This window comes from Castanea sativa, chromosome 7 (assembly GCF_040712315.1).
Source record: "Castanea sativa cultivar Marrone di Chiusa Pesio chromosome 7, ASM4071231v1".
NCBI classification, from domain to species: Eukaryota; Viridiplantae; Streptophyta; class Magnoliopsida; order Fagales; family Fagaceae; genus Castanea; species Castanea sativa.
The window spans coordinates 20,170,835-20,194,826 of NC_134019.1; the positions used below are offsets into that span (position 1 = coordinate 20,170,835).

General features: G+C 35.0%; 1 protein-coding gene across 3 annotated transcripts in view; it reads left to right on the forward strand.

Moving 5' to 3' along the window:
- Positions 1-7,562: 7,562 nt before the first annotated feature.
- Positions 7,563-23,992, forward strand: part of LOC142605349 (putative ubiquitin-like-specific protease 2A) — a 38,083-nt gene continuing 21,653 nt past the window's right edge. The window contains exons 1-10 of one of the 3 annotated variants that reach the window (XM_075776809.1): positions 7,563-7,959; positions 9,280-9,345; positions 9,452-9,517; positions 9,609-9,814; positions 10,004-10,168; positions 11,316-11,513; positions 11,581-11,656; positions 16,701-16,809; positions 20,703-20,777; positions 21,739-21,870. In XM_075776809.1, coding sequence (XP_075632924.1) covers positions 7,770-7,959; positions 9,280-9,345; positions 9,452-9,517; positions 9,609-9,814; positions 10,004-10,168; positions 11,316-11,513; positions 11,581-11,656; positions 16,701-16,809; positions 20,703-20,777; positions 21,739-21,870 — 1,283 coding nt within the window. In that variant the 5' untranslated portion in view covers positions 7,563-7,769. Of the gene's footprint in view, positions 7,960-9,279; positions 9,346-9,451; positions 9,518-9,598; positions 9,815-10,003; positions 10,169-11,315; positions 11,514-11,580; positions 11,657-16,700; positions 16,810-20,702; positions 20,778-21,738; positions 21,871-23,992 lie in introns of all 3 variants that reach the window. The other 2 variants (XM_075776811.1, XM_075776810.1) reach the window with 2 other exon arrangements.

Genomic DNA, 23,992 nt, shown 5'->3' on the forward strand with positions numbered 1-23,992 from the left:
TCTTATCACCGTGCATTCTTGGCACGATGGTTACTCTATAAGTATAAGTGTTTGTGGGGTGTGGGGATCAAGGGCTGGAGTTCAAGTCTCTAGGAAGAAGCTTCACGCACATATATATTTCGATTGGACTAAAGTAGAATTTCTATTTTGTATAAAATATAAAAAAATTCTTATATTTACTTTCCAAATAATATGACATGATGAACATTGTTATTGAGAAATTAATGAGTTGGTGAAAAATAACTAGAATTGTGAGTTGAAACCTAGTTTTCAACTTATGATTTCAGCTTATTTTTATTTGTCTAAGGGCATATGTGCAGCGGGTTTTACCGTATTTATAAGAGTAATAAATTTGTTTTGTTTTGTTTTGTGAGTCCATGACATAGCTGACTTAAACTTGAGCGTTAAGGGCAACTCGAAAGGTCACTGCCCCAATTTGCTTGGAAAGTTGCCCCAAGAGGTCCAAGCCACTTTCTTGCCCGTTCATTCAGTTTGACTTTGACAACAACATCGTCCATTACACATCCACTTCCACTTCATCACCAGATAATCGAACAAAGCTCCGGCACAATTTCACGAGAATTGTTACGTTCACAACATTATTATAATAATTTCACAATAAATTTTAGGTGTTATTTTGTTATTGACTATTACCAATAATAAAAAAGTAATTTCAATGATGATCCCAGATTAGAACTCATAATAGTTTGTCACTTAAAATTTATTGTAAAATATTTGTTGTGAAAATGTTATGTAAACACCGTCACATGAGTTGAAATTTTAGTTGAAATTGTGAAATGTTGTTTTCAAAACACATTTTCACCATTTTAAAATTTTAACTAAAATTGTGTTTTCAAAAGAAAATTTCACAGTAAATGTGTAACAAGATTTTTCCTTCAAAGCAAAACTCAGATGTCAGTGATTGACCCAAATAAGAACTAATAATAACTTAGGTTTGTTGTGACTATTTACTACTAATTTAATTAAAAATATTATTATAATTAAAGAGCTCACTTACTACTTATTAGACAAGAAGAGGAGACGTATTATATGAGAAATAAATAGGGATAAATGAAATTATCGAGTTTGTTACCGTTGGCAAAACCAAAGAAAGGCGGTGAGATTTACTAAGAAAAAAATCCAACTCTACTTGCTTACCTAGAATAATAAAACAAGAGTAATACACCAAACACTATTCTGATTCAGATTTCAAAGTTCATGCATAACTTTATCTCTACAAGCTTAAGTGTGTGTGTATAATTCAATAGCCATTAACGAATAGAGCCATTAATGAAGTGCTTTTGTTTTTTTGTTTATGTGGTTTGTGTTGCATTGTGTATTTTGCTTTGTGTTTCTTGAAAATCCTTAAATTCCCATTATTGTTTGTGGTTGCTTCAAATGACGACAATGATAGATATGTTGCTTACTATTGTGGTGGAAGAGCTATATATTATGAATATGAAGATGAGCAAGTCAAACAAGAATAAGATTTGTGCTTTAGGGCATCATTCCTCTTAGGATTGGGGAGGTGCTTGTAGAAGGAGAACAAAGCATGTAGATTGAGGGTAACCACAACCACCTAATCATATCAATGAAAACTCAATCATAGTTATTCAACACAAGCAACTCAATCACTCTGACTTTATCTTTATGCTATCAATACAAGAATCACCAAGCAAACCGAATAGGAAGATGATCAAACACTCTGTCTCTGTGCTATTTACACCTGATCTGCCCATTCAATTCAAAGACAAAATAAACAAGATTTTTCCATCACAACAAAGCTCAAAGCTCAATGATTGGCCCAAATAAGAACTAATAATAAATTAAGTTTGTTGTGAAACTGTTGTAACTATTTACTACTAATTTAATCAAAAATAAATTAAAATATTATTAGAACTAAAGAGCTCACGTACTACTTGTTAGACAAGAAGAGGAGATGTATGATATGAGAATTAAACAGAGATGAATGAATCTATCGGGTATGTTACTGTTGGCACCAAAGAAAGGCGGTGAGACTCACTAAGAGAAGAGTCCAGCCCTACTTGCTTACGTAGAATCATAAAAACAAAGTAATACACCGAACACTATTCTGATTAAGATTTCAAAGTTCATGCATAACTTTATCTCTATGAGCTTAAGTGTGTGTATGTGTGTGTGTGTGTATATAGATATAGATAATTCAATAGCCATTAACGAATAGAGCCATTAATGAAATGCTTTTGTTTTCTGTTTCTGTGGTTTTTGTTGCATTGTTTATTTTGCTTTGTGTTTCTTGAAAATCCTTGAATTCCCATTATTGTTTGTGGTTGTTTCAAATGATGACAATGATGGATATGTTGCTTGCTATTGTGGTGGAAAAGCTATATATTATGAATATGAAGATGAGCAAGTCAAATGAGAATGAGGTTTATGCTTCAAGACATCATTTCGAACCCTCCTCTTAGGATTGGGGTGGTGCTCATAGAAGGAGAACAAAGCGTGTAAATTGAGGGCAATCACAACCACCTAATCATATCAATGAAAACTCAGTCTCAGTCACAGTTATTCCACACAAACAACTCAATCACTCTAACTCTATCTTTATGCTATCAATACAAGAATCACCAAGCAAACCCAATAGGAAGATGATTAAACACTCTGTCTCTGTGCTATTTACACCCGATTTGCCCATTCAATTCAAAGACAAAATAAATGGGATGCATGGTTAGGATTTCAAAAGACAATTTCACAATAAATGTGTAACAAGATTTTTCCATCATAACAAAGCTCAGATATCAGTGATTGGCCCAAATAAGAACTAATAATAACTTAAATTTGTTGTGAAATTGTTGTGACTATTTACTACTAATTTAATTAAAAATAAATTAGAATATTATTAGAATTAAAGAGCTCATGTACAACTAGTTAGACAAGACAAGGAGACGTACGGTATAAGAATTAAACAGGGATGAACAAAATTATCAAGTGTGTTACCATTAGCAGAACCAAAGAAAGACGGTAAGACTCGTTAAAAGAAGAGTCTAGCCCTACCCATTTACCTAGAATATTAAAAATAGTGTAATACACCAAACACTATTTTGATTAAGATTTCAAAGTTCATGCATAACTCTATCTCTACGAGCTTAAGAGAGTGTGTGTGTGTGTATGTATAATTCAATAGCCATTAACGAATGGAGCCATCAATGAAATGCCTTTGTTTTCAATTTCTATGGTTTATGTTGCATTGTTTATTATTCTTTGTGTTTTTTGAAAATCCTTGAATTCCCATTATTGTTTTTGGTTGTTTCAAATGATAACAATGATGGATATGTTGCTTACTGTTGTGGTGGAAGAGCCATTTATTATAAATATGAAGATGAGCAAGTCAAATGAGGATGACATTTGTGCTTCAGGGCATCGTTTTAAACCCTCCTCTTGGGATTGGGGTGGTGCTTCTAGAAAGAGAATGAAGCATGTAGATAGTGGGCAACCACAACTACCTGATCATATCAATGAAAACTCAGTCACAACTATTCCACACAAGCAACCCAATCACTCTGACTCTATCTTTGTGTTATCAAAACAAGAATCACCAAGCAAACCCAATAGGAAGATGATCAAACACTCTGTCTCTGTATTGTTTACACCTGATTTGCCCATCCAATTCAAAGAAAAAATAAATGGGATGCATGGTTAGGATTTGAAGCTTGTTATCCAGAAAAAGCTATTCCCAACCGATATGACTGAACACTTTGACCGCCTTTTAATTCCAAAGGGACAGATGAAAAATGACTTTCTCGCACTAAAGGAACAGACCATTATGCTTCAAAAAAATGCAAATGGGCATCAGAGAGGATTCAAAGTTTCATTGATAGAGCCAGACCTTGCAGAATCAATCGTCGTAGTAAAGAAGTGGAAGGTGGGTGGGTAGGAACTATCCCTACATGTTGAACTTCGGATGGGAAAAGGTGACAAAGAAGCATCAACTTAAGGACAATGATATCATATAGCTTTGGTCCTTCAGATTCAACCAAAAATCCTACTTGGCCCTTGTTAAGCTTTAGATTTCTAGCTTATAATTTTATTTCAGCTTATTAGTGGGGCACTTTTAGATTTCTAGGTTACAATTTTATTTTAATTAATTAGAGGGGCATTTCTTAAGATAGCTAGGTTACAATTTTATTTAAGTTACTTAGTGAGGTTCTTCTTAAGCTTTAAATTTCTAAGTTAAAATTTTTATTTCAGGTTTTAGTTGTTGTGAATTTTTAATTTTTTTTAGATAGTTACAATTTGTTAATAACCTAGCAACATGAATCTTTTTTCTTTTTACTCCCAGCATAGAAATATATTATTTAATGTTGGCTACTAGTTGTCATAAACTTAGGGTATGTTTGATATGCTGTAATAGCTTCTATAATGGAAAAGTTATTCATGTGTAATGGTAATCTGGTCATTTGGTTATATTTTTATTACATGGATTAGTTATTACATTGGAATAACTATTATTTAAATTGAAGAATAACTATTCCTCTTTAAAATGGATATAATAGCTATTTCTTGGTATATATAATAGGTTTTAGAATTAATATATTCTCAAAAATATAAAGTTTCCTTATACATCGTCATTTACAAGCTTTCTATATGTAACAACCAAACTTATGAATAGTAATGGTAATTCCATTACAATGTTTTTTATTCCATGTAATAAAGATTACTATTCCTAATGTAATCTACATTCAGTGTACCAAACGTACCCTTAATTTGTTTAATGTTGTAATCTGCTTTGAAACTATTTATTTGAATGTAGTGCAATTCCTTTCAATAAAAATGGTGAATTTATTTAGTCACCAAAACATAATAGCAATTATATAGAATAACTATGGTGTTGATTTTAGGCTAAGTTTGAAGCCTTAATTTTAGGCTTGTTTGATAAACAAGACATGTTCAAGCAAAAAAAAAAAAAAAAAAAAGGAAAAGAAAAAGAAAAGAAACTTGTTAATGAATGGGCTCGTAAGCGATATGGTTCAATAAAAAAACAAGTCAAGCTTAGGTTGGTATATGGGCAGGGTAATTAGCTTAATATGGGTTGAAAAATAAACTCATGCCTTATTAAGCCATTTATTAATTAAGAGTTGGGACCACTCATGAACGATAGGGTTCAACAAAATAAACAAGCAAAGATTAGGTTGGTTATGGGCCTCGTAATAAACTTAAAATGACTTGAAAAATAAACTTATACATTACTAAATCATTTATTAATTGATAGTTGGAACCACTCATCCAAACCAAATAGGCTTGATGGTATGCTTAATATGTGCTTGATAATGCAATTGCTTAATATGAGCTTGATAATACAATTCTATCGGATCTCGAGCTAAAGAGCTTGAGTTTGAGCTTGATATTAAGCTCAAACTTGGCTTGACTAATGAATCAAACCAAGCTATGTTGAGCTCAAACTTTTAGATTTTTCGATGAGGTCAAGCTCAAATATAGTTTGTATTATTGGTTTGAGCTTAATCCAATTTTGAACATTTTACATTTGTTGTCAAGTCGGGTTTGAACATTCAATACTCGACAAAACTTGACTTATTTATAGCCTTATTTCTCCGTATAGTGATGTTGATCATCAGTTACAGCAACAACTACGTATATGTTTTAAAGGTAGTTGATTAGTTGAGAAGGGTGTGTTTTTGTGTTGTAGTCTTGGGTTGGTTGTCTTGATGTACAATTTGTAGTAAAAGTGGAAATACTTTTATTAATTTGTTGTAGCAAAGGGCCTCTAGAGAGCATTTCTACACGAGATTGATTGTGGACACTATTACAATTTTAGAAAGAACTCAAAGCAAATAATAGCAACAGAACTTGAAAATAAAATAGACACAAAAACACAAAATATATAGAATACCAAGAATTTACGTGGTTTGGCTTTTGGCATATGTCTACGAGTAACGACAAGAAGAAATTTTACTAACAAATTTAGAAAATACAAAATGCTTTAGAGGCATTCCCACAAAACTAAAATCCCAATACATCCAAAATTACTCTCCCACATAAATGCAAATTTCTTTCTCACAAATACAAAGTTTATAGTTTAAACTAAAACAAAAAGAAGTTTTCTCTTCTTAGAAATTTCTGCACAACCTCCTCCATAAAGCCTCCTTCAAAGAGATTTTTTACTCTCACATTTTCCTGCAATGCCACACCACCTTAGCTTGAAAATGGATCAAGTCTTAGAGCATTAGAATTAGTTGTTGCAAAAAGTATATTATTTTAACACATCAAAAAGCTTACTTTATTATTTGAGCACGTTATTTTACAGTACACCCTACATCACATGTTCTATTCTTCAATTCCATACTTTAAAATAATATATATAACACATTAAAATAATATATACTTAAAACTCATCCCAATACAAAACAATAAAAATTGTATTTTTGTGAACAGTAGGTTAGGAGAGGAGAAAGAGTATAATAAAAAAAAAATTTACAATACCTATACTTTTTAAAATGGTATTGTTCACCCTTGCTAAAAGTTTTGAATTTGAAACATCTGATGAGGAAGCTTTTTTGGAGTTTGGTGTGCCAAATGCCAAATATTTGGCATTTGGCACGCCTAATACTAGTACTCTTACAAAACAAAAATCATTTGTCACCCTATCAAAACTCGTACGACTAACTCAAATTGCAAACCTGAATAAAATCAAAATAGGAATCTGAGACAAAATCTAAGACCATTTAGTTTAATTCTAATAATAATAAATTTAATGCAATTATATGTTTAAATTTAATTGAAAAACTTAATGTACTGCATCTAAGATTTAACCTACTAATTAAGAAATTACTAATAAAATTAAACCAATAAAATTATTTGATTATCATTAAGATTTCCTCTCACATATGAGTGCACATGATTTAGTGCAACTAGTTTAAGAGGTCTTTCACTGTGCCAACTAGGTTAGTATCCCCTTAAGTCTAATTGTACCACACTTATACTAGAGAGGGAATCAATCTCTATTTAGTGTAGTTGATCAATTACAAAAGAGAAATGATATATTTACAACATTTTTACAACAAATTTTAAGTATTAGGTTGTTATTGGTTGTTATTGTTGAGGCAAAAAAGTAATTTCAGTAGTAAATTCAAATTTGAATAACAATTAATTATCTATGATTTGTTGTGAAAATGTTATAAACATAATATTTCTCATTGTAAATATAGAAAAACAACGTTTTCGACAAAACCAATACACTCTTTGAATCGAGGCACTACTTTCTTTTCCTCTATTTTCTCAAAAACCAAATACATTGCTGTCAACGCACGCAAACCGCATAGGAAACTCATCAAACAATGCAAATATTCAAAAAAAAAAAAAAAGTTCAAACAAAATCACAAAACTTATTAATACCCACCAAAGCAAATCCATTTGAAAATGAAGGCCCAAAAAAAAAAAATCACAAAAAATGTAGGCCCCCCAAAAAAAAAACATCACAAAAAATGTAGGCCCGGTTTGGGCCCATTAGAACAGGAGAGAAACCATACCGAAGTCTTTTTAACTTCCCCACTACACTATAGACTAGTGTCTGAAATTGGTTGACTAGGAAAGGAACCAGTTTTCCATTTGACCCACCTTTTCCACTAAACTTTCAAAAGAAGGATTTTCACACGCGCAAACAAAACAAAACAAAACAAAACAACGCAAAAGCAAATAAAATAAAATACTAATCATTTTCCTGTCATTTGAATTCCCAGCACTTTTTCCTTTTGTCTTGGAAGTTGAAGCCCCTCATGAGTCGGTCTTCGTCAGGAAAGCGATTCGACGTGTTCGAGTTCGCCGAAGAGGACGAGCAAGTCGAGAAAGCATCTCAAAGGTTCTTAGGCATGTTTGGAAACCCTAAGAAACCCAAACCCAAACCCAAACCCAAACCCAAACCCAACTCTCCTTCTCCTCTCTCCAAGTACACTTTCCTTCAGTGCTGTAAGTCTTCACAACACACAAACACTCTCTCTCTATCAAGTTTACTTGTTTGTAATCACACTCTTTGTATTATTGTTGTTAATGTTGAAAAGCTATGTGCATTGTGGAGGGTTATGACTAAGTACAATTTTGCTGAGTTTTGTGATCATGGTGGGAAATGTGATATAGAGTTTGTATATGTGTTGGTTTTGAACTTGTGTTGGACTTTTAGATTCATAGAAATGTGTACATTGCTGATTTTAATTCGTATATACAGGAAAACTCTATAGTGTTTCTGTGTTTTTTTTTTTTTTTTTTTTTTGATAAGTAACGTAAGAAATTTTATTAGAAAAACCAAGTACACTGGAAGTGTACTATAGTGGCACAAATCAAGAACCCGGATTACAACGATCGATAAGATTGGGGAGAGAAAAACAGGAACGAAAAGGCAAAATTAAACTACAATCAAGGAGGACTAAAGTAAACTATTGGCCCTTAAAATTTGGTATCGTTTTCATTTTGGTCCTCTACATTGTAAGAATGTCATTTTGGCCCCTCATGTTTGATTCCCTTTTCATATTCTGTTAGTGGCGTCATATGGGCACCACTTATCTAGCATTTAACGGTCAAATTACTAACAGAAATGCACGACAGGGCCAATATGAAAACAAAATCAAACACGGAGGGCCAAATTTTTAATTTTGAAATTTAAAGGATCAAGATGAAAGCAAATCGAAAATTTAAGGGGCAAAAGTGTGCTTTAGTTTTTTTTCAAGGGTATATGGTAGTATGGTACTCACTATGATCATAACTGCGTATTTTCAAGTGTTGTAATATCCGTCATTCGTTCTTAAATATAAATAAAAGACTAAGATTAAAACACTTGAAATAAACGATTTTGATTGTAGTGGGTTTGATAACTCAGAGGTACTATAGAGCAACCTTGCATACTGAAGTTGCTGCTTGCTTTCAATAAATTTATTTCAAAACTGGTGGGCATCTTAAGCTCATGCTATTTAATTGGAATTTTGAGTAATGTGGCGGATAGCTCTGAAGGTTATACAGTCACTGGTGTTGAGTTGGCTATGTCGAAACTGAAATCCAAATGAGACCAAATTTAGAATTTCTGTCCTTTCAGTTTTCTGTGGTTTTAGGCCTTGTGGGACGGGTAGGACTACATGCACCTAGGGGAATAGTCAAGTGCTTGAAGAGCTTTAGACACCCATGTTTGCAAAAAAAAAAAAAAATTTTGTGTTCTTAGGCCATGTATCGTTGTTTAAGTATTTATGCTGTGTTGTGAAATATTTTTGTATAATTTTCATTCCTATACTTCCTACATAGTTGCACAAGATACAAAGACTCCACCTAAGGAAATCAACAATGCACGAATTGACATTGATGCTGAAGGTACAGGTCATCAATGCCTTATTTTTGTTATGTAAATGTCAACGTATCTAATTTTCTTTGTGTGAAATATGTTTGTCTAATTTTATTTCCTATACTTCATACATAGTTGCACAAGATACCAAGACTCCACTGAAGGAAATCAGAAATGCACCAATTGACATTGATGCTGAAGGTATGAGTCATCAATGCTTTTTTTTTTTTTGGTTATTTAAATGTCAATGTATCTAATTTCCTTTGTTATGTTTTCTCTGAGGCTGTGCTAGAAACGAGGAGTCCGCAAAAGGAATTTGATGTAGCTTCACAAAGATTTAAGACTCTGCGAAAGAAAGTTGGCACTGAATTGTTAGACATTGATGCTAGTGATACGGATCATCAATGTCCTACGGAATTGTCAGTTGAAGATGGCACTGTAAGAGTGGAGACCCCTGGGTTGGATACCCTTCTGCTGTCTAGTTCTTCAAATTCTGAAGTAAATGCTTATGCCAATTCAGTTATCTTTCTTATCCTGTTATCTTGAGTCTTGAATTCTTTCCAACAAGAGCCTTAAAATCTTTGAGTATTTTAACTGCCAGAAATTAAATAGACAGCAAGTCTCTTTTTGAAGTGCAAGAAGTCAGATATAGATCTTGTAGATCATCTGTAACTAATCAATTGGAAGTTGTTGCAGAACAAGGAAGTTGGTATGGCTTCAGATTATGACGACAACATTGGAACTTGTTCATCAACTTCAGCCTCAAGTCCTGCAATTGATTTTAGCTCTAAACTCTGTACTGTTTCACTAGAAGAACAAGTGTCAGAGTATGGTTCTGGTGGATATGAAATTGTAAGTGTATTCACCACATATTTTTATGATTTAACAATTGATATTGTTATCTGATAGCTCTATGAAGAAACAGTTTTATGAAAAATCGTGGGGTTTGTACAAGAGTACATGACAGAAACTTTGTCAACAATTTGGTGTCTACTCTATGTTTGGACTTTGGAGACTTGAAACAATCACATTGCTTCTCTTACCATCCATGTAGTTTAATAGAATTACATTAGAGGGCAATTCATTATGTAATCTTGAATTTTGAGCTTGGGGTACCAAAATACTTATAATTGTATTACCTCATTCACAGTTCTGGCAGGTGGGGCTGTGTATATGGGGTTTGCTCCCTAGGGGTGAGTCCAAAGGGCCCTACCTTGGTGAGGTTCCACGTCATCAAAATTTTTTTTATCTTGTTCTTTGCATTACCCATGTGCCATTTCAAACATGGATAGAAATTTTGTGCGCATAAGAAATTCATCATTTGGAAGTTTAAATTGAAATGAACTAGCTAGAAATCCTGGCACTTTTACCTGTGTTCACCTGGGAAGCCTTTTTGAGGCTATGACTTTCATTAGATTTTAAATAGATAGTTGTATTTCTAAGAATCTTGTGGAAGCCCTTTCAAAATGAGGTTTTTGTGGAAGGACTATCCATATATGATAATTGTAAAATCTGCTTACTGCAGAACCATTCATTTGCTAACATATCCAGTATTGTATCCCAAAGCTTAATCCAACTTTAGAACCCTCTGTGGCTTGTTTAGTCTAGCCTTCTTACCTTCCATAATCAACTGAGAAATGCTCGAGTACTTTGCTGTTTGGAGGGCCTGAAGAAGGCTATTGACTTGGCTTGGGAGGAGTATTTTTTTAATCGGCTAGTGTGGAAAAATGCAAATACTACCGTTCAAGATCCAATGGATCTAAAAATGGTGTTTCTTTATAATTGTAGGCTTGTAGCCCCAATTTATTCACAGTTCATAATCCTTTTTTTGTTGGTTTTATGAAGCATTTACCACTTCCACTGCATTTTATACTAGAATGAGTTACTTGCACATCTGAAAATTGTTTAATTTCACTCTTTTTTGCAAAGTGCATCTTTTCTTGGTTTCTTTCGAGAGGTTGGATATTTTTATGGGACTTTGAATTTGGTGGATTTGCAGGACATTGTAAATATGACTGTTCATGTGTTCCCGGATTTTCTTATTTATGGAGGCAAATATTGCACGAAATGTTGGCTCACATTTTCAAACAGCAGCATCAAACTTGAGGGTTCAACTGTAAATGGGCTCAAGGAAATCTTTAGCTTTGAATGGGCTGTTGGTGCTATCACTAAAATTGAGTCAGAATGGTGTGGAAGGGTGAGTTACATTGACTTTTCCTCTCTGTTGCTTCCATATAGTCCAACTTGGTACTTGTTGGGTGTAGGTTGAAACTGCTGTGGTTAACCTTCATCTTAAATCAAGGGGTTCTAAAGGACCTGGAAATGCAAAAGAAATTTCAGGTTTGTGCTTTTCTGGAAAGTAATTGTGTTGGAACTATTCCATAATCTGTTTGTATCACAATGGATCAAACTACACAAGAAACAACAAAGTCTTGTAGACATCTCAAGAAGCCTAAATAATTACATATAAATACAGAAACTTATATACAATGAGAACATAGGAATAGAATCATTATTCGTGAGTCCCCAAGCTCGAGACCAATCAAATAAAGTCCCAACAAAATGATGTAGAAGCCGATCCCTTGATCTCTCCAAATGCTCAAATATTCTCCCATTCCATTCTTGCTAAAGAATCCAGATCAAACAAAGTGGAACCAAATTCCAAATATCCGACAAATTTTTTCCTAACCAATTCTTCCAACTAAACAAAATACAAAGGTTTTGTCAATAGGTTTGAAAAATCCTAGTTGTTAAATTTTGTATCTCATAGTTGAAACAGTCATGAAATGCTTATGATGTTGGACAGACTGGTATACTCTTTACTAGGGGTTTATCCTAATAAAAACCCACTAACATGTTTACCTACTCTTACCTTCTTAAGACTTGTTGGAATGAGGTTCAAAAAGATTCAAGAAATTTCCTTTTGTTAGGATTGTGTACAAAGAGAAAAGATATCATGGATTTATGGATTTTCTTTAGTCGGGTTGTCCATCTAGAGAATTCATTTTCTTTATTCAGGTTGTGGATTTAGAGATTTTCTAGTAATGAGCTTAACTTTGGCCAAGCAAAGTGCTTAGACCTTGGGGTTTTGTGATTTAAGTGTGCCACAGCACTGTTCCACACACACTGCACAACAACTTCACAATTCAAATCCACACACAAATCCATATAATCTAGTGTATTATAATCTTTTCCAATTAAATCCTTGCCATTCTCATTTGGTCACGCATTGTGTTTTGCTTTCGAGCCACACAACACCTACCAAGTTGGCTTTGATACCATTTATCATGATTTGAGGAAGTGTTAGCAACATATACATCATATATTAGAATGCAGTCACAATTTAGGTTTTTTTAATTTCTTATATAGCTTAAATTGACATATTAAATACTAGACATGGGACTTAGCACTTGTGCAACACTTTAAGCACAATCCAAATCCACATACAAATTCAAACAATGTGGGGGAATTACAATGAATGGTTGAACATTACCAAAAATTTTGATACCTAATCTTCCATATTATGTAGGTTCACAAATGTTTGTCCAACTACCGAGAGGGAATTTTAAGTCTAAAGGAAATTCTTTTACAACTTTTTGATTCAAGTAGCAATACCAAATGGCATGGGAAAATGAGAAAGGAAAAAAGTTTATAAACTGGTTTCTCCTTTGGACGGGTAAATCTTCTTCCAACCTACCAATCTCATTTCCATTTTCTAGTCCATTTTCCCAAACTTCTCTTCATTTTAAAGTAGAACCTTATAGAAAACCCAAATATATCATGGTAATTTGACACCTTGCAACCAAGAATATTTGCTATATCTTCAAAACCTGGCATATCACTAATATGTATTAATTCATACTTTCCTAAATTATTTTCAAACCTGCTATAACTTCGAATTAGAGAACAACACATTTCAAATAATGTAGTTTGATTTGGATTAGTCTTGCAAATATTAAAGTATCATCTACAATTAGAAGATGAGAGATCATCAACAAATCATTTTTAATGCTTCTCACCGTATACCCAAATAGATGGGGTCATTAGCCCCTAACAACGTTTTATGGTGAGGGTCAAGGGGGGTGGTGTACCAAAGTGTGCAGGAGGACCCACGGTTGTGGCCTTTGGAGAAGCATACATGAAGGGTGGGAGAGTTTTTCTAAGCACCTATCGTTTGTAGTGGGTGAAGGCACTCGCATCCGCTTCTGGCATGATAGGTGGATTGGGGATTATATCCTAAAAGATCTCTACCCTGAGCTCTATGTGTGTTCAGTTGCTAAGAATGCTTGCATTTCTGAAGTTTTGTGGCTTCCGGAAGGAGGTTCTACTAGAGTGTGGAATTTAAGGTTTTTTAGAGCCTTTGAAGATTGGGAGCTTGCTGCTTCTTTTTCTCTTCTTCACTTTATCCAACCTCATATCCCTCGGGGGGATAGGAGGGATATTCTTTGTTGGCGGCTCAAAGGCAATGGTATGTTCGACACCCGCTCTTTTTACCAAGCAATCCGGGGTTCCTCGGATTTTTTGTTTCCTTGGAAGGGTGTTTGGAAACCAAAGGTTCCTAAGCGTGTAGCTTTCTTCTTGTGGACAGCCGCTCATGGTCGGATTCTCACTTTGGATAATCTCATGATTAGGGGTCATCGCCCTTTGGCAAATCGGTGTTGTATGTGTTGTTGTGATGGGGAGTCGGTTGACCATCTTCTTCTTCATTGTACTGTTTCTCATACATTATGGTCTCTTATGCTTCAGGCTTTTGGTATCCACTGGGTTATGCCTAGATCAGCGTCGGGGTTGTTATCTTGTTGGCATCAGTGGTTAGGGAAGCACAACTCGAATATTTGGAATTTGATTCTAGGGTGTTTATTGTGGATTGTTTGGTTGGAACGGAATCGTCGCTCCTTTGAGAACATGGAGAAGACATTGGATGAGTTAAAGGTGTTATGTCGGTGTAGCCTCTTCGAGTGGTCTCGTTGTTGGGGTTTTACGGATTCTTTGTCTCTTTCAGAGTTTATGTTTTCCCTTAGAGTTTCCTTCTCTTAGTTTTTCTTTCTTTGTATCTTTCTGTTCATCATCATGAACATCTTGTATTACTTTTTCTATTAATATTACTTCTTTGATTACCTATCAAAAAAAAAAAACAACGTTTTAGAAGTGGGGACAATTCATCTTCTTGCCTAAGTTGTCTTCACCCATGGGAACTATTAAAAAATCCATCAAACTGCTATTAACCAAATATTGAAAGTCAAAAAATTGATATACTGTAATAAACCCACATTGCTCCATATACAAAAGAAAATTCCAATTTGCATAATCATAAGCCATCTCTAAATCCAATTTGCACAAAGAATAGTCCCAGAACTCTAGATTTTAATATTTGGTCTAGATATTTGTTAGCAATAAGTATGGAGTCCAAATTTGTACTTGAAAAAAAGTCTAATATTTGTCTCCATTTGGTAAATGCATTTTAGGATTACTTTTGGAGCTTTGCTACTTGCTACATCACTTCATGAAAGGATCAATTATTGGTGTTTAATTTTGATTTTGATTTTATATATTTTATGTAATATATGACATCAATAAGGGAACACAATGTTAATATGCAAGATATCCCAAAGAATTATAACAATGGAGTTAATAAAAAAAATTAGAGGGACTCAAAGAAATCTACAATAGAATGGCTTTCACTAGGACCCAAGACACATGACTATTTGAATAATGATCTAATGAAATATGACTTCAATTGACCCATAAAAGCTTCCACATCCTTGAAAATAAATGATTATGCTCCCTCCATATTAGGGGTGTCCATGGATCTGTTTGGGTTAGGTTCGTGCCTAACTCAAACTCAACTTGAACACTTAGGGTGGGGAAGATCGGAACTTGCTACCGACCGTGAAGGAACGTTGGATCAGATGGATTGGGCCTCATCAGGTGGCAGGTGGGTGTTGGTCAGAGTTGGGTTTGGGCGGGGGGTTGAGATTTTGCTAGATTTGGCCGAGATCTCTTTATATTAGTGGAGAGAGAAAGCTTAAATTTTACCAGAATGGAGGCAAAATCAACGATATTTGATAGGAATATTAAGGAGGGCAACAAAGGAACCCCTATACAGATGAGGAAAATGGAGTAAGAGAGGAGTTTCAGACGAGCTAGGGCTATCAGGTGTCGAACTCTCTCACCCGTCACTTGAACTGACTTCATCGGATCTGCATAGTCAAGTACCGCTGCCAACCACCATGCTTATTGGATAAGTCGGAGTATAGATCCATTGAAGGTGGGTCCGTTGAGTCCGGTCGGTACGTAGACACCCGTATTCCATACTCAGTTAGTGTCCACAATAGACGTAGGGAGGCTAGATTCTAAACTAAAAAATAGTCTTTGTGAAATCAATCATTCCTTTTAGTTAGAAGATCAATTACCCTCTTTGGTGTCACCTGTTGAATTCCAAACACACAGAAGACAATTGTCCACAATGCATATGCTATGTCACAATGCTGCAATAAAATGATCTCACTACTACACCTGCACATAGACCACCAATCTACTAACTCAATTCCTCTCTTCATGAGAATATTGCATGTCAAAATTGTTCCCTTGGCTGTTGTCCGCACAAAGAATGCAACCCTATTTGGAGCCTTGGCACGCCAAATGCTTTTCCAAGGGAAATAAACCTCACTCGAGCCTCACTAGGCAACATAGAATGAATGAACATCAAACCTATCATTACCATTCAACCAACACCTAATTCTTTCAGGGCCCTCTCTCTTGGTATATTGGAGTGCAGTATATTAAGAAATGAATCAACTAGCTCCAATTATCTGTCATTAAAATTTCTAATAAGCCTAACATTCCAAGAGCTTGCATTCCCATCATTTTGACATTCCAAGAAAGAGTTAATTGAAGCATCTTTATTAGCTGTAAAGGCATACAATTCTAAGTATATCTTTAAAGATTGATTCTCATGTCACTTGTCTTGCCATAACCTCACTAGGTTACCATCCCCTACCATGAACTGCTCATAGCTTACAAATCTATCCCAATCCATGCTAATACTCCTCCATAAGCTATCTCGGGTACTTCCAACTTGCTTTGATTTTTTACCATTTTCAAATATCCCTGCCTTCAAATTATGTAATGGATTTTTCTTTTATTTTTCCTTTTATTTTTGTAATACATTTTGTGAATGATTGGAAGAAGTGTCTATGACTCTTTTTATACAAAGCAAGTAAAAATGTGTTGACTAATACTTATGTTACTGTAAGTTAGATTTCTACTTGATACGTCTCCACTTTTCACTAAAAATTGTTTTACCTTTGCTGAAACTAGCTTTTTAAGCGAATATGTCTGAATAGATAATTTATCTACCTTTGTGCTGTCCCAATGCATGCAGGAATTGAGCTCTTGACGTTTGCAATTAATGACCCTCGTTGGTCCAATGGAGAGGAAGCAATCAAATCATTGGATGTGAGATACAAGAATATGTGGAATGTTATTTTTGAGTGAGTTTTTCTTTTTTTTGATAAGTAACTTAAGAAATTTTATTAAAAAAACCAACCAAGTACATTGGAAGTGTACTACAGTGGCACAAATCAAAAACCCAGATTACAATTATCTATAAGATGAGGGAGAGAAAGACAAGAATAGGAAGGCAAAACTAAACTCCACTCAAGGAGAGTACGGAAAAAGAAAAACTTAGTGTTAAGAATAGACCATTCACAATTCTCAAAACATCTAGCATTCCGCTCCCACCATAAGCACCAAAACAAACAATGCGGCACAAACCTCCATAAACCTATATTTCGATGTCTACCAAACTTCCCCTGCCAAGAAGCTAATACCTCACTAATTTTATACAGCATATCCCAATGTATACCAAACAAACAAAAAACCATAGACCACAACTCATATGCTATAGGACAATGAAGAAGAAGATGATCCATTGATTCTTCATACCTTTTACACATAAAGCACCACTCTAACACTGCAATATGCCTCTTCTAAAGATTATTTGTAGTTAAGATCTTACCTAAGGCTGCAGTCCAAGAAAAGAACGCTACTTTAGGAGGAACCTTGGATTGCCACTCCATTTTCCAAGGAAAATCAATGACAGAAGAAGGAGATAAAGAGTGGTAAAAGTCTCGAACCTCAAAACCTCTCCTCATTGCTGGCTTCCAGCAAAGTTTGTCATCACCAACACCCCGCACATTCGTGGAATAAAGCACAACCCAAAAACGATCAAATGATTCTGACTCCCAATCTTATGGTGGACGACAAAACCGAATGTCCGAATGAAGCCTCTCATTGGAGAAACACATCACCTCTAACACAAAACCTCCTTTGCTCGACTATCTATTCCTTCATTGTCCTATTGCTATGGATCTATGGTCTATGGTTTTGGGTCTATTTGGAGTAACTTGGGTTATGCTACACACTATTTTGGGGCTGTTAGGGTGTTGGCAAGGTAGTTTTGGTTGTCATCAAAATGGTTATATTTGGTCCATCATTCCTTATTGCTTAATGTGGTGTCTTTGGAGGGAGAGAAATAGTAGATGTTTTGAAGATATTGAGAGATCTATTCCAGACCTCAAGCTATTCTTTTTTAGAACTTTGCAGGATTGGTTGTTTGCTTTGCAAAAACAATCATTCCCTTCTTTTATTGATTTTCTAGACTCTTGCAATTTTTGTATTTGATTTCTTGACCCCTTGTACACTCTTTATGTACTAGGGTGTTCCTTTTTGATATCAATAAAACTTATTACTTATCAAAAAAAAAAAAAAAAAACTCCCTTGCTTGACTAATACTATACAATTCTGGAAATGCTTCCTTAAGGGAACAATCCCTGCACCATACATCCTCCCAAAAATTTATCCTAGTACCATCACCCACATCAAACCAAAGAAATTTAGAAAAGTCCAGCCAACCACTTCTAATGGATTTCCACACACTTACACCATAGGTCCCTAACACTGGTTTGGTACACCAACCACCCCCTTTATCCCCATATTTAGCCTCAATGACCTTCCTCCAAAGGGCATCTCTCTCTGTTCTAGAACTCCACAATAAGGGTGTCCATTAGAACCCGGCCGACTTGACGCCGGTGACGGTCGGAGATGGGTCTCCGCCACCAAAAACCGATTTAGGTGGGTCATATGGCGGGTTTTCCTCTTCAAAACCCGATATTCCTGATCCGATCGATGAAACGAAGAAAGAACGCCGGTTTTATCTAGATCCGTTCAGATTCATCAATATTCCGGTGAGAAGTTTGAAGTTTTTGGTTAGATTCGGTGAAGATCTTGGGTTTCTTGCTTAGATCCGGCGGTGAGATGAAGATTTTTCTCAATTTTTACTAAGATCCAGCTTGATGTGGTGCTTTTGCTCAAATCTGGGCTTGATATAGTGCTTTTTGCTTCAATTTTTGTTTAGATCTTGTGATTTTCTCTGAAATCTGGGCTTGTGTGATGGGTTTGAGCTTAAATCAGGCGAAGATTCGGTGGTTTACCTCAGTACCAAGGCTGACCGACCCAACCGTCGTCCACCGGAGACCGATCCGACTCGACCCGAGGTCATCTGCGGTCGGTGGCGGGTCGTTCAATCCTCCACCCTATGTAAGCGGGTCGGTTGCGGGTTGGGCATAAACTCGACTCGGACCGACCCATGGACGCCCCTACTCCACAACCATTTTCCTAACAAAACATAATTAAATCTTCTTAGCCATCGAATCCCTAAACCTCCCTTTAGCACCGGCATACAAACCTTAGCCCATTCCACTAGAGGAACCTTAGGAGCATCAATACCACTCCAAAGAAAGTCTCTCTGTAATTTCTCCATATGATTTGCCACCTTTACTAGAATGGGAAGGAGAGAAAGATAATAAGTAGGTAAATTGGACAAAGTACTCTTAATAAGAGTTACTTTGCCCCCCTTAGATAAATACAGCCTCTTCCACCCAGCTAGACGCCGCTCCATCTTCCCCAAAACAGGATTCCAAATTGTCTCCTCTTTATTGGAAGCACCCAATGGAAGGCCCAAATATTTCAAAGGAAGTGAAGACTACTGACAACCCAAAATCTCCACTAATTCATCCATATTAGGCATGTTACCAATTGGTACCAGTTCTGACTTCAGTAAGTTAATTTTTAACCCTGATACCACTTCAAGTTTGGCCAGCATTCCATGTAAAGCAGCTAAATGATGTGGGTCAGCATCGCAAAAAATAAGTGTATCATCTGCAAATAAGAGATGGGACACCGTTAGCAACGTACCAGCTGAATTACCTACTGAGAAGCCTGAAAACTGTCCCAACATAACAGCCGTATCCAACATACGACTCAAAGCCTCCATGACAATATCAAAAAGGAGTGGAGATAATGGGTCCCCTTGACGAACACCCCTTGTGCTTCCAAAAAAATCAACTGGAGTACCATTGATTAGAATAGAAAATTTGACAGTTGATATACACCACATAATCCACCTTCTCTATTTTTCTAAAAAGCCACATCACTTAAGCAAATACATAAGAAAATTCCAATTCACATGATCATAAGCTTTCTCAATATCCAACTTGCAAATAACCCTTAGCACCCCCATCTTCATCCTACTGTCTATACATTTGGAAGCAATTAAAACAGAATCCAAAATCTGCCTACCTTTAACAAAGACATTTTGAGAATCTGAGATAAGACTATGCGCTATCCTTCGCAAATGATTAGCCAAAACCTTAGATATTGGCTTAGTAATTTTGTGTTAATATGTTTTGTTAGAATTGTGTGGTTAGATGATTAAATTTACTTTATCCTAATAGCTTAAACTTTTGGGATAATCGATAATTTGACATGGTATCAAAGCAAGAGGTCCTAAGTTAGATCCTAGTCTCCTCCACTTTCTCTCCCATTTAAATTCCCAAATGTTGGACCTCACCTATAAAGAGGAATTTGGGCCCAAATGTGATGGGGAGTGTTAGAATTGTGTGGTTAAATGATTAAATTTATCTTATCCCAATAACTTAAGCTTTTGGGACAATCGGTAATTTAACAATTTTCTTTTTGATTAACTGAAATGTTCATGTTTTTATAAACTAGAACTGTTTCATTTCTTTTAGTTTGTCCACTGTATAACAGAATAGGTTAGTTATAGATTTTGAAGTTGATTGTTACATGCCATTTGGTATCTTTTCATATCTTTCTTATGAAGATGAGACTTTGTTTTTCTGGTGAAAAGATGTGGGTTAGCTTCCATGGTTTTTTTTCCCCATGGGCTTTCTTTCTGTTCGTACATCCATTTTCAAGCACACATTTTTCTGTTCCTCAAAGAACTTCTACTTATCTATTAAAACAGCATTTCTTTAATAATTTTGATTCACATTGTTTAATTATCTGTGTTATTTTCTTGCAGTACTGATTCGGAAAGGAAAGAACATACTTTCTTGGGAAAGAATAGCTTGCTCATTTCAAAGAATTATCTTTCTCAGTAAGTCAAAGCAAGTCACATGTGCTTGCACTATCATCTGCCCGTCTAGATGGTTTCTGGTGTTATGTGGTCTTCTACAATCTACTTACTATAATTCCTGAATTTATGAGTCTACCTTCTTTCTCATCCTTTTGCTGCTGCTTATAAATCGCTGTAGTCATGTTAGTTAGAAGGTCAAAACATTTATAGCTCTCTTGACTAAACAAGAAGTTAATTATCTAAAAAATATAATGTCAAATTGTCCTGGATTTATGTTGACAAAGGTTGAGTTGTTCACGTTACTAGTGGACTGTGGTTTTATAGGTTAGATGGTTTATTTCATTACATGTGCATATTCTGATTTGAACTTGGTTATTGAAAATATGAGAGGCTTAAGAAAATCAACGGAGCATGTGAATTACAGAGTGAGATGTGCAAAAAGTCATATTGAATATCAGTAATGACTCAGAAATCTAGATCTACTGCAATAATATTGTAGCAGCAGTACAATAGTAAAAGTAAAAAAACTGGAGCACTACCCACAAGTGAAAAAATATTATCCCAGCCAATTTTTTTGAACTTTCCCTGCCTTAATTATTATTATTATGATATATTTAGTTCTTCTATCACTCTGGAAAAATGGGAAATTATTCACAGATTAGGTGCATGATTTAACAAGTATACACGCATGCTGATATATGGACATTCAGTGCTATGCAAACTGTGATTCCAAATGGGAATTAAGTCTCTTGTTGTATATTTAATTAATTTTAATCACCTGTACATATCATGCTTTTTGGATGAAAGTTCATTCGTGCTCCTTCTCTCTCTCTCTCTCCCCCCCCCCCCTCTTTTGATAACTGAAACTGAAACTGAAACTTCATTCATGCTCATAAACTAGTTGATCATGATTATATGTTCAATCTCAGCCTTCTTTTTTCCCCTCTTTTTCTGTGCTTTGATTTAATTTTATAAATTTCAGTTTTGATGAGCCCTTCAAAGATGTTTTCTATCCAGAAGGGGATCCTGATGCTGTTTGTATCAGTAAGAGAGACATTGAGCTTCTCCAGCCAGAGAGGTTCATTAATGATACTATCATTGACTTCTATATTAAGTAAGTGAAAATGTTCCAAGGGTTTTGTATGGTGAATGTGTCTGAATCACTATATTTTTGTTTCATGAGGCCATGTTTTATTTATATGTTTATTTATTTATTTTATTGGCCTTGATCAAATCATATATGCTATTTAAAGTTATGAGAAGTGGTTTGTGCGTATGCATTCATGTGCAAGATCTCTACATAAACAAGAACAACAATCAAGCCGTAGTCCCAAAACTTTGGGGTTGGGTATGGATCCTCAACAAACTAATCAAAGTTAGATTCTTGCATTCCACCATTCTGTCCTAGCTAAAGTCAAATTTTGTTATGACCCAGGTGTTGGATAAATTATTTGAGTTAGTGTAGTGATAGAATAAATCTACCTAGATAGATTAGTATTGTTATTTGGTTGTATTTATTTTAATTCCTATGTTTTAGGATAGGATTTGGTCCTATGTTTTAGGATTTGTTGATGAGATTATCTCATCCTTGGCTATTTATGTACGTTGAATGCATTAATGAGAATTAAGCAAAAAAATAACCAAATAATGTCTATTTCATCTCTCAAGTTCAGGAGATTCTCTATCTCTTACTTGACACTCCTTTTTTACTACTTTTATTAAGGTTATTTTAGGTATTCCTCTACCTTTTTATTTTTTGTTCCCTTGACTTGAATCATTTCAAGCACTTCACCCTCATCTTTTCATCAATTATGCCCACCCCTATCTCAAAGATAATTTCCTCATTTCAGATCCTATCTTTCTTTGTACTTCAGCCTATCCATCTTAACATTCTCTTTTTATGAACATGCTTTTTAATAGCCCAACAGTCAATACCATAGAGCATAGCTTTAAAGGATATTTCTTATCTATTTTTTGTTTGGGTTTTAAAATGGTAATATTTATTTGCAATATATTTGTCTCTTTAATGCTGCTTATACAGTATAACTTATGATGAAGTTTTCATCTTGGAGCTGCAATTTAGGGTTACTTGTCAAGAAGTTGTAGCATTTTCACTTATAATATTATGTAGGCACCTAGGAGTCTGATTTGGACTATCAACGGAGAGCATGACAATGAGATATTTAAAAGATTTGGGAGCAAATGTAGGGGTCCTTGCTTAGCATTTGAAGCTGCAGTGTAATTGCTATGAATCTAAGCAATCACAAATATTTAACAGTGGTAGGGCTTTGACACCAGTTGATTTTAGCATGCAAAACTTCCCCTGCTTTTGATTTAACCATCCCAATCTCTTTCACTTCTCTTGTCCTTCACCCATGTCAGAATTTAAGGCTTTTGAAAACAATTCAGGACAAGGAAAGGTGAATGCTTCTTAATTACAACGGCAATATAAAAGTTACCAAATAAGGTTTTCTTTTTGTTTCATGATGAATCTAAGCAAAAGCAATGTTGTTAAAGCAGTGCGCCTTGGGCCTAAGAAATGATTTTTGAATAGGTGTATTTTTTTCTTATCAAGTTAGAATAGGTAATGTTAGAGTTGAAAGCAAGGAAGCTAATCTGAGGAAGTGCCAAAATGCCAAAATCTCTGCTGTGTCCATGTCTGACACATATTGGACACAGATCTGCTGGGGACACACGTGTGCCTAGATGAAACACACACACACATATAAATATATCCTTGGACATAGTTGGAACACACTAGAGACACAATCTTGACACAGTGAAGTGAAAATTTGAAAAGAGAGGCAAAAGATGGATTTTAATTACCCAGCAAAATTTGAACCATTGATCAGGCTCCTCAAATCAAATCAAGGAAGCATGGGTGTGCCGTTTTGGCCAACGCACCCGAGTTGGATTTGTGTGGATGCGCTTGTATGCGTGTCCACCGATGATTTTTTTTTTTTTTTCGATGCGGCCCGATTCGGTCCGAAATAAGACCCAATATGGGTTCAATTTGGTCTGAAATTGGACCCAATATGGGCCGAAATACTTTAAAAAAAAAAACCGTTAATCTCAAAGTTATATTTTATTTCGTTTTAGTTTCAAACTTTCCATATTGTATTCTAATTTGTGAACATCATGTAATGGTTATGTATTCACCTTATTATCTACTTTGCTCTTAAATTGATATGTGTTTACCATTATATGAAAAACAAATCTTAGCAATATATAGAAAA